The sequence below is a fragment of the Convolutriloba macropyga genome, chromosome 9, assembly GCF_964194025.1.
Source record: "Convolutriloba macropyga chromosome 9, txConMacr16.3, whole genome shotgun sequence".
In the NCBI taxonomy this organism is placed as follows: Eukaryota; Metazoa; Xenacoelomorpha; order Acoela; family Convolutidae; genus Convolutriloba; species Convolutriloba macropyga.
The window spans coordinates 31,843,582-31,855,780 of NC_134476.1; the positions used below are offsets into that span (position 1 = coordinate 31,843,582).

General features: G+C 35.3%; 1 protein-coding gene across 1 annotated transcript; it reads left to right on the top strand.

Moving 5' to 3' along the window:
• Positions 1–3,305: 3,305 nt before the first annotated feature.
• LOC142346184 (epithelial sodium channel subunit gamma-like) lies at positions 3,306–5,304 on the top strand. Its single transcript, XM_075398694.1, has 4 exons — positions 3,306–3,313; positions 3,443–3,592; positions 3,893–3,978; positions 4,910–5,304. The coding sequence occupies exons 1-4, from the start codon at positions 3,306–3,308 to the stop codon at positions 5,302–5,304; spliced, it is 639 nt and encodes a 212-aa protein (XP_075254809.1).
• Positions 5,305–12,199: the final 6,895 nt, after the last annotated feature.

Genomic DNA, 12,199 nt, shown 5'->3' on the forward strand with positions numbered 1-12,199 from the left:
ATTTCTTAAAGAATCACATTATAAATTTTTTATAAATTATAAATAGATGTAATGAGGATGATCTTGGCTTGTGGGATCTCGCCACTGCAGCTGAACAATTATAGAAACCAATTAAATGAGAACGTTCTTGTTACTCATGAACAGCACCGAAGCACATGAAATTTAAGTTTCGCAAGTTAACTTTACCAGCGAGTAAGTAGTCAACATATGCAATGAACCCTCTGGTACCTCAACCTAATTCCATTTGATTCAATATTTGAAGCATAAAAGGTCATATTATTACCAATTCTCTATGCGTTTAGTTTGGGTCTTTTATTAATATACAGAATTATTTTCAGAGCGATTGACCAAAAATTTGGATCCTATGCCGCCGCTTCCCGCAAGTTAGTGGGCATAAAACATTTACGCCCACAGGCGCACGTTCTATTGTAAGGTGCTTAATTATTATTATTATTATTATTAAATTCATGCTGGTTATCAGTAAATAAGGTATTTGGAGTTGAGTTAAAAATTTCTCTTTTATTTGAGTTTAGCATTCTAAATAGAAGGTTACTGCTTCGAAAGCCCTAGATGGGAGAATTAGGTGATATATTGTCAACAGAGAAATTACTGAACAAGAGCGTATTGAGCTGTCAATATATCTAATTTATTTAGCGAAGCCGTATATGCTTAGACCAAAGTCCAATTGTGTGATCATACTATGATATTTAGACGTCCACTACAACGAACTTAATCTTGTAGCCAACTTGGTAGTTTGAAAAGAATCAAATTTGAAAGGCATAAAATATTTTTACAACTCAGAAACAACTCACTTACTAGTTTCAAGAAAATAAGGTGAAAGACGTTGAGATGTTGCTTAGCTATCCTTTCCAGTTTTTCTCCCTGTTGGGATGTTTGTTTTCACGCTGTAGTCCACTAAAGATAAATCAAGCATTACCCCGGTACGAAACCGTAATCTAAGAGTCCTTTTTTCTGAAAAGGTAGTTTTGGAAAATTATACTTCTTGCTACGTCGGCAAAGGGTGAATTTAATTTGAAGCGCGAAGCGCCATAGATTCGGCTGTCGATTTGAACGGAAAATGTGTGTGAGACTTATTGTTATGTGCTAGGTAGAGTAAGGACGAGATAACAACTTTAAGTTTTGTGGACTAAAGGTAAAAAGAACCCTCCCTCCTCCCCCATCTTTCCGAGTTTTTCACATTTGCAAGTTTTTCCGCAATTTGAAGGTGGCTGATTCTTTATGGGGAAACGACTGTATGAGAGCAAAATAAGGCAATGGAGCAGTTGAATGTAAACGTACACGTAGAGTATTGTATTGAATGAACACGGGGAAAAGCAAAGACATCTTATTTTGATGGTAAAAAAGCAATTTGTGCAAGTAGGTAGTTAGCACTGAAACTGATATAGGAATTTCGCAAAAAGTTGATATCAAATTTGACATTTTGAGGTTAGTTTGAATTGATCAAGGTGGTTCAATTTTTTTGAGATCGGATTTGAAGCCAGTTAAACCACGCGGAAATTAGCGCGCACCTGTGCTGCGAGATGTAAATTTTTTTTGCTCGAGGAGTGTCTGCTGTAGCTTATGCTTTTTGGAGGGATGGTATTGCTTTTCAACGCTTTCGAAAGATGATAATTTTTAATTGCGGATGCCAGCGGAAATCGCTGCTTCAGGATGACCGAAAACATTAGTAAAATGTTAACCTGAGACAGCTAGCGAAACAAACATCGAACTCAACAAGTTTCGAGGAACTTGGATTTTTCGGTTTTTGGGCAGTCAGGACTCGAAAAAATTTTTAAAATGCAAAAGAATTGACAGAGAATGTTAGAAAGCTTATTCCTCGCTTGCAACGACCTCCACCCTACAGTTTTCAGAATCTTTAACTTGAAGTTACCTCTGAGTTATGAGCTATGAATTTTGAAAAATTAACCGGATCTGAAAAAACTCTAGAATTTTTGCGCGGTAACTCTCTGCAGATAATTAAATGGATGAATTTTATGCAACGATTGCTGTTCTTACAATTTTCTATTCCAATGTTTACTGTGATTCCAGAACAACCCCATGAGATCAAATTTTAGACTTGAAAAATGTTCTCCTCGTCATTATTTTTTGAACTGTGGGGATTTTCAAAACTGGTTTTAAGACTGAAGAAAACAGCTTCTTTTAATTTTCGGGGTTGATTTTATTCAACTAAATGACGCAGGGCTTTTGACATTTATAGATCACTTCAACCACTGAAGACTTTTTTGGATTATGGAATACCAGCGATAGGAGTTTCACAAATTTACCTTTTTTGTTAAATAAGAAACAAAAATTGAATTGACAAGTGCATTAAACAATGCGACAAAGTGGGTCTGTTATACAAAAATCTTTTGTTTGTTTACATAATATAAGGTGGAAGTTAAACGATGGCTGACAGCAGTTGATAGACAGAGCATTGTTTTACAAGGAATTCTTTGCATAGTAAAGAGAGCCCTGGTACAAAATCCGACAGATTTCAAGAGCAAGATTTCATCTTTTTAAGAGATTACGCTTCATTTGCTAAGACAGGGCCGTATTAGCTGAATATAAACAGTAGCGTAGTTGTGGAACAGAGCTTAATATAAATAGAGCTTAAGAAGTGGATAAACTGAGCCTTAGAGATACAACTTAGTTATTTAGCGGGGCTAAAAATTGGGTGACTTTCGTTTGGAGTAATTGGTTTAGTGGAAATAAAGTGTCGAGGAACTCAAGAACTCAATAATGTCAAGAGAATGTGGGATATTTTGATCACTTTGTTTGAGTTGATTCTAGAAGGTAATTCACTTTATTGGTTTTACTTTCTTTAATTACCCTTATAAATTGTCTTGAGATTGTTTTTCCTTGAAATTGCAAGAATTTCCTTCTGCTCTTCTGATTATCAGCAGGGATTACCTGCTTGATTACGAATTCACTTTTTATGAGACAAATCAAGTTCAAAACCGCATACAAGAGAGGAATGGGCAGAGTAACCTGTTGGCGCTTGATTCACCAATTAGAAAATTTTTGTTTTATAAAATTTGATTGGTCATCAGGGCGACGGAGTCCCCTCACGGCATCTATGAGCTTAGTTTCAGAGGACGACGGCTTTTTTACATTATTACAAAGTCAGGTGCAATTTTAATTTGTTTTTGCAATTGGGGGCATTTACGGGACGGGAATTTAATAGATCAAAAAATTTAAAGTTTCCGCACAAAATTTTCTCACTTTCTCAAATTGAATCAATACTCTCCAATTGAGCTAAATTTGTCGCAGTTTAGAAAATGTAAGAGCCTCCTAAGCCCTCAAATATGGCAAAGTAAGTGCTAAAGTAAAGAATACCCCAACATTTTCTTAAGGTCAGTTATGACAAATCGGACAACTTGAGATAAACACGGTTTATTTATTGTTATTCATTTTTTTCTATAACTTTTTCCGACCAATTTAGATATGCGGACTATTCTGGCAAAACTGATTGTATCTGGGAGGGCAGCAGAGGTCACCTATCTGACCCATCAGAGGGATACACTCACTCCAGCTGTGTTGATCTCTGCATGTGGAGACAGGAAAATGCCACCTGTGGATGCACTACTGTCAGGTTAGAGCAAACTTAAAAACTCAAGTTTGTTAATGAAAATACTTTTTCTCGATAAAAAGGCCGCGACCTCAATTGGCTATGAAAAGACCTTAGCTAGACCAAAGATTAGCTGTAAAGATTAGCTAGACCAAATAATGTAAACCACCATTTCCTTATGGTACATCTGAGCCACATTCGACGCAATTCTCATCACTTATGACATTAGGCAATCACTTCCATTTTTACAATTCAATATTTACCCATTACGTTTCATGGCTATCAAAAATGAGTTGAGTTCAGAAGGTGATGGTTTTTTTTTAGATACAATGGAGACAAAAATGCAGAAACTGCTGTTTGTGGTCTGTTCGGAATGCTGCTTTGTCCGTTCCACGAAGAACAAGAATCGGGTAACTTTTTTCACGATCTTTTCATAGGATATGCATATAGATCCAGAGGTTTTCAATCAATATGGTTGGTCTACTACAAGTTTGGGTTCTAATACAACATTTCTTTTTTGCACATTAAGCTTATAATTTTTACTGCATGTAATGACTGGATTGAAAAGACAGCCAGCGGTGAACAGACAAAACAGTCCCAGACAAAACAGTCCCGGACAAAACAGTCCCAAATAGCAAAATATTCCCAGATAAAACAGTCCCAGACAAAATAGTCCCAAGAAACCAGACAAAACAGTCCCAGACAAAATAGTCCCAAGGCCATTATAATAGCTCTTACACGTATGATTTAACAAGCGGATAATTTAATCCCATGTTCGGTTGTGATAGTTTCAGATCAAGTCCCACGGGCCGCTGAGGCATGGCCACGGCCATTAAGTATGTTAAAACATACGGGTAATAGCGGCTGCTAATTTGTTGTCGGATTATTGAACGAACATTTCAAAGTACATTGGGTATAATGGCATTAGTTACATTTTATTTGGGACTATTTTGTCTGGGACTGTTTTGTCTGGTTTCTTGGGACTATTTTGTCTGGGACTGTTTTGTCTGGGAATCTTTTGCAATTTGGGACTGTTTTGTCTGGGACTGTTTTGTCTGGGACTGTTTTGTCCGGACACGACAGCCAGCGCATCATTTGATATATTTGAACAATGAAGCTTTTCACCTATCGATTAAACAGCTGTTAATTCGCAAGTTTCCTTCCAAAAAATGTGTTATTTATTGAAACATTTCAAGGGAACAAAACTTGAACAAACTAAAATTGTACGAAACCCTCAAACTTAGACGGGCGAATGCTTTTTACTATTTCCTGGAAAATTATCACCTTGTATGAAATGTAACCATTATAATAAAAAGACAAGATAAACAGCCACTTTTTCAGCTCGGTGTTCTCGAAAATGCAAGCCTCAATGTGATTTCTCAAATTACAACATTGAAGCAACTTATTCTAAATTCCCGTCATATCGAGTACCAAGCCTGATCCAAAAGCTCAATCCAAATATCAGCACGAAAACCAACCCAGAGTACTGGAAGAAAAACGCGATCGATGTTAGAATTCGATTCAGTTCCCTAACGACAACCAAAATTTCAGTTCACTTGAAATATTCGTTTATCAACACGATCTCTGCATTCGGTGGCTTAGGAGGACTATTCATAGGGTCTAGCTTGATCACAATTGTAGAAATTGGATTTTTAGTTAACGATTTCGGATCTGCTTTCATAATGTCTACTTTGAAATCAGTTCGAAGGGCTACAAATCAAATAAACTCGTCTTAATCAAGTCTCGACTTGATAAATAGTTCAGAGACGTCTAAATGTACTGATACTGACTGTCCAAATTCTAAAAAATAACAAATCAACTTTTTTCAAAATTCCGACCCTTCTTCAAGAGGGGTCGGAACAACAAAACGGCTCGTTCAGTGCGTGATGCAGAAAGCTCTACCATCAGGAATGAAGCTGCTATTAAGTTAAGCCAATCAAGAGCAGAGATGTAACAAACGATTGGGCTTTTCAATTTAATTATTAATTTTAGCCTTTTCATGGAAAAAATGAGCAAACGGAAAAAAGACTATTTGCAGTCAAATCTTCGATCTTCTTCCATTCATATTAATACAGCTATCAGCTTCATATAGTGTGTTGTCATATGAAAGCATTCTATCTTCTCAAGATTTCAATAAACACTTGTGTTCTTAAAGCATGATGATTATCATAAGCTCTGTCAGACATTGGTTCTCCGAGCAACTGCGTTTTAATTATTAACCAATTTGACATTAAATTTATCTTTTTTGGCTCAGCAGAACAGACCAAGCATAGCCGGCAAATTGCCGGAACAGATCCACCGTTGACCCGCTTGACGCACATCGGGATTGCAATATAAAAAGAAAAAGAAGAGATAGAATAACCAAATTGTTCCCAGGGCCAAAAAGTGTATCTAATTCAGCTTCCAAACTGGTGTCTATTACGCTTAATACTAACGCCAGCTAACAACCGTTATGATGAACATTGATAACCTAATGAACAATAAAGTAATGACCGGGGTCGTTTCCTTTGATTTTACTCTTTCGACATCGACAGTAATACCTACATTGCGTAATTCAATGATTGAATAATTCAAAAATCATCCAGTTGAAACAGTGAGGTAAGCCACGAGTCAAACGTGAGAATTGTGACCTAAAAAAATCGAAAAATGTTATCAAAAGTTATCGCGACCTAGAAAACAAAGCAATGCAAGTCCTTACCTACAAATACGAAAAATGTTCATTGACTAAACAAAGAACTCGACTTGGAATGAACTATGCATGGGTTGGAAAACCACTTAGAATGGAATCCTATCAAAAAATTGAAAACACCAGCAAAAAAACTGCCTAAAATTAATTTACATCTACCAAAACAATTTCAAATTGATATTAACGAAATCAAAAGGCCACACGAAACGACAGGAAAAATAAGTTCAAACAAAGCAATACTACGGAAACCAAAATCATACTACAATTTGCAAAGATGGATTTTGACTCACTGTCTACGGAACTATTTAAGAAATCAGAGATCATTAACCAATTACTCCATTTGGTTATTAATTTCTGATTAGTTTGTAGTTACCTGGTAATCAAGCTCACATCAGTTCCAATTGAACAAATAAAAAATGTAAAGTTCAACGAATTGCAGCTCGAAGGTTTATATGAAAACGCAAGTTTTCAAACATTCAGGCCCTTTTTAAATAATAGCCATGCTGAAAAAAGAAACGATCTAGTTGCGATCTCCTCAACCATACAACACAACCAACTGACGTCTGAATAATGGCTTTCGAACGACTACTGGGAACTCTAAACTCTCGGAGCCTATTTCGGTCGGGGGTGGAGGAGTCACTAAAATCACTAAGGGGGATTCAAATGAGACATTTAGAGGTTATTATATACCTTTAATAAAAGTGAAAACAGTTACAAAATTTGGCGGACCCAATTTTGTCATCCCTCAAGTTCAGCTACTCCAAATTATGAATGAGAAAGAAATTTAAATTACGCAAAAACAAAAAAAAAGCCAAGAGCGCAAATGTCACCCGAAAAGTCACAGCTCAGTCAAGTGAAAATTTTGCATAAAAAGACCGGCAATAATTGTTTCAAAGTTCTTTCAATAGTAATTAATCACTACTCAGTTTTTTAACTTTCTTTTTTTTAACTTTGAGTTGAAACTTTAATTATCGATTAAAAATTTCAAGTGGAAAAACAATTTTTACAAAAAAAACTGAGTTCGTTAATAATCGAATATTTAAAACTCCAGTAGTAACCCGCAAATTTCCAAACAGTTAAAAAACATTTTGAAATGTGTTGACGACAACTATGCTATTCACGAGAAGTTAGTTTAGAGAAACAGAGAAAAAGGAGCTCAAAAATGAAATATACCGACTAATGTCGGAAGAATTGCTCTCGAGCGACAGGCGAGGCAGTTTAATTCAGGGAAAGTAGCCTAGATTAATTTTTCTTTATAGGAGCAAAAATAGTTGACCATGCCGGGATTCGAACCATTGACCACCCTCTCCTTCACCAGAAGCAGTTTCCACTCGGCTATCGGGCTTCTTGTTCCTCTGCTGCAATCCATTTCATTTTAGCAACAATCTTTACTTTGGAGTGAGAGCAATAGAGATCATCGAAAAAAAGAAGAACGAAACCGAAAAAAGGTCACTTGAGAAGTCAACGAATGTTCTATCAGAAAAACGCAAAATGGTCAAGCAAAAAATTTGCATTGAAAAAACACCAACGCGTTTACAATAATTGCTACGAACTGCGTTCGAGAGCAATTAAAAAGCTCTCCAAAACAGAAGACTAGGTTGCAGGGTCAAAGCACCAGAAGGGAGATTTAATAAAGTTTCTCTAATTATCATTTCCTAATAAACCGCTAGAAAACTAAAAACCAAATTTTTGAAGCGTGCAATTCTAACAAATTAGTTAAATTTAAGAAAACGAAAGTAACATTATTAGGGCCTCTCCACTGTTAGTTTGAATATAGTTTTCTGGCTATGATCGACACCCCTAGACACGTTGCTATCCCGAAAGATATCCCAGTCAGAGGCACAATTGAAGAATTTTCTATAAGGATTTTGAGAAAAAACTTAAAAAATTGAAAAAAGAGGAAAAACTTTGAACAAGCTCGCATTGAAAAACTATTTTGTAAAGTTAGCTCAGATCTGATTAGAGGACACGTATCAGCTTGTTATCAGACAAACGATATTCTTCGGCCTGTAAAAAGCTACCCAAACATAAAAAGGGCTTCAAGTCTGAAATTTGATACCAATTTTTTGAAACAATTTCATGCAATGCTTCATAATTATATATCTACGGTTCTCAGATCATTTTTGGATAGTAATTTTAAAATAGTTGAAAACAATGAAATTTGCTTCTCGCATTAATTAATTGGTGAAAAACTGCTGTGATCACCGACTGTTTGGAAAATTATTGGTAAAGTTATGAAAACATTGCAAGCAGATGGAACTTGAGACAATGTCTGAAACAAGAAATAAGTTTTGGGTAGAGACCAAACAAAGGAAGTGACAAAAATGTGCACAATAACAAATTGAGAACAAAAAAGGTCGATATCGCGACCAATTTCTAATACTACTTAAGATACTCTGATACTATTTTTCCGACAAAAATGTTTGAAAAATTTCTGTAGAAAATGCTTAACGAATGTCCCAATTCTTGAAAATGTAGAACATTGATGATCCCACCTCCACCCTCCAAAATAACAAAAAACTTATTGACCAATTTTAGTGTTTTGTGGTTTGCAATGAATCAAAATTGCTGAAAATGCGTTGTTTTGAAAAATACACATAAACTTTTATATGATATTATTCTCATCTCGTTAAAATGCACATTTTTTAAAATTTTTCCTGAAGAAAAAATGACTGCCTGCAAAATAGTTTCTTACATTAATTTCTTTGAAAACATTGGTATTTTTATTAATTATCGAGGTCACAAACCGAAGGATGGCGAATGGCTCAACAAATTTCTCAACTGAATAGAAATTCACATTCATGAAAACCATAATTTATTGAAGTACAATAGGACATTCTTGTCCGCAATAATGATCAAAAACGTGTTCTTAATTGAGCAGTTCCTTGCAGCAAGTAGTTTAGGGGCTAGCTTTTAAAAGTTTTCACAAAGCCCTTTCTTGGGTTTCATCGGTGCCAAGTCGAAGATGTCGTCCTAAACATCTCTCAATAGCTTCCCAAGAACTGCAATCAATACGGAACTAATTTGATGCAAAGTTATCAGACCGGATCATGTTTCTACAACGATTTTCGAGATTTCATCATCAGTTCTGGCGAATAATGTTAGAGCAACCCGGGGTGCAGTCGTAGAAATATAACCAGAAAATTTAATGTCTGGGGATATATATACTTTTTGCCGGACTAATTCGAGTCATAAGCTCACTATCTAGATTCATAAGCCTGCATTTTCAAAGTCAGTCGCCCTATTTTGATATATAAAACCGAATCGAAGTATGGAATTTAGAAATCCTGAAGAGTGGGAAAACTATGTTCGTCATCTCTTCACGCTTCAATACAATCAATTTTAACTTTCTTACAGAGAGGATGTGAAGACTATCACTTTTCCTTGGTAAATTGATGGTAAAAACACTCCAACATATTAATTTTCCGCTTTACGGGTAAAATTGACAGCCAGAATAGTAAGGAAATCGATTTTGCCATAAAAGGTTGACAATAAATAAGAGACCATTAGAGTAAAAGCCATAACCACTTAGGAAATGCTTAAAAGTTAGTTTCATAAAAATGCATTTCTTCGGTTTGATGCTCTGCTACAACTGATAACTTCATTTTATAAATCAAACCGAAAACTTCTAAAACTAACCATCGCTATTGAGTTCCGGAGAATCTAAGACTTTCTGCCCCCAGCAAAAATTTAGAGTTTGAAAAATTTTTAATTCAACTATATAGAAACTGTATGCATTGAACTATGATAAGCGGATATTTACACTAACCTCTATATGAAAATACTTTAATTTATAGTTATCCAAACATATATTGCACTTTAGAATTGAGGACTCTACCGGAACATTTGTTACCATGATTGCAATGCGACAGCAATGATTCGATACGACAGTATTTGATTGCTTTCAAACGCAGTTTGTAGCAATTATTAGGAAACGGTTGGTATTTTTAATGCAACATTTGGCTTGAACAATTTAATGTTTTGTCCAATTGGACAGGATAAATCGGAGGATCCTCAGGGCAAAAATTATTGGTTGCAGTTCTAAAATTCTACCCGACTCCGGTCTACAATTCACTGAAACTTCTAAATTTCAGTGTGTAAAAAGCAATAGCCATGATTGGCCCCCACTTTTTCCTCCCGGTTATGCAGTTAAGTTAATCTCTCTATAGATTTAATACAGCCACAACCGAAGTCAACTACACGCAAGTTGTTTGAGAGCAATTAGTCGATGATTTACTGTTCAGTGAGTTAGTCACCTTCATTCAAAATTTTAATAACTATGGAGCTAAAATGTAAGGGCCTCTTAATGGAATGTACTTAGCTCATCTCTCAATTACATTTCACGAGAGTTAAGTAAATTTTTCACTCAAAAAGATACTTGGATTAACTTTCGTTTAATTTGCAATTAATAGAAAGCTACCTAACTCATGCTAATAGAGCATTTCTCGCCAACTAAACAAACCAAGCAAACCTTCATAATCAAAAGAGCAATCGACAGGCGTCAAAAATATACACTCAATTAATACAATTAATAAAATTTTGAAAACAAATAAAATTAAAGTCAAATAAACCTTTAAATATCAAATGAAATTATAGTATTCGTTAACTTATGCCTCATTAGAAAACCAATGAGACCTGTCATCAATGTGACTAAAAAACAAAGCTACAAAAAGTACTATAGCTACAGACAAAACATACAGGAATAACAACCGTCAAAGCCATAAAAGCGATCAGCAACTGAATAACATAAAATAGGCTCTCTTCGGCCAAAACAAAATACTAAGTCAAGAGGATCTACCAATAATGAGTCCATATGATGAGACCACAAAAATACGGACAAAACACAAATATTCACATTTTTTTAAAAACAGTGATAGCCATAAAGCCAATATCGGCCCACTGATCGATTCCAGCAGAAACTTATATGATTCATTAGAACGCATATACCAACTTTATTAGCATTATTGATCAAATCAGAGAAAAACCGAACTAACAGACGTTAAATTTCACCGCACGTCAAAACAATTTCTCATAAAACCAAAAATTTGCTCAAACACCAATTACTCGTCTGAATATCGAGAGTTGAAAAAATTTAAGCCAGAGAACAACTCACTTTATCGCTCCATTCATTGTTTCAACGTGATTAAGCTCCATTCTCAAGTTTGATTTACAATTAACATAAAAAGTGCAAATGTGAACAATCGTAGAAAAACAGCAATCCCATATAAATCAGACTGTTTGGATTGAGTCACGATGAGATCGGAAATAATGTCGCCGTTAGTTCGCGGCTATTACAAATACGTCAATAACCCACCAAAAAACTCACAAAAACCTAAAATAGATCGAAAAGGTCGCGGAAAATGAACAACTTAAATCGACTTAAATAAGCAAAACACTCAAAACTGCTGTTCCAAAAAGTTTTGCTATGTAGTACACGTTCAAGAATTCCCATGTTAGTTTATGAAGATAATCTAGCAGGGTTTTAGGGCAGTGCCCTTGAGAATTATCATCGATCGTAGCTAAAATAATTGATTTGGTGCTGGTTTTCATTACCAAAAAACAATCAGCAAAGAAATTGTACAGCTGTCAAACCAGAAGAATCGAAAACCTATCAGATCACAACAAAATGATACAATCGTCTTTGCCCACAGTTTAATTTATTTAAGCAAAATAAAACTAACAACTCCACGTTTGAGCAACTCCAAAAAGTGAACAAATAATGTAAAAATCAGCTCATCAAACCTCGATATCTCCTAGAAAAGGGGGATATATGAAACATTAAACAAACACCAGATTAAGGCGTCCTAAACATAACCGACTAATGAATACCTCTCGAACCACTAGAGCGAGTTGCATTCTATTGCTGCCTGCTTTAGTAGTGGGGAGTAACTAAATTCACTAAGGGGGCTTCAAATTAGAGGTAATTATATACCACTATAACAACC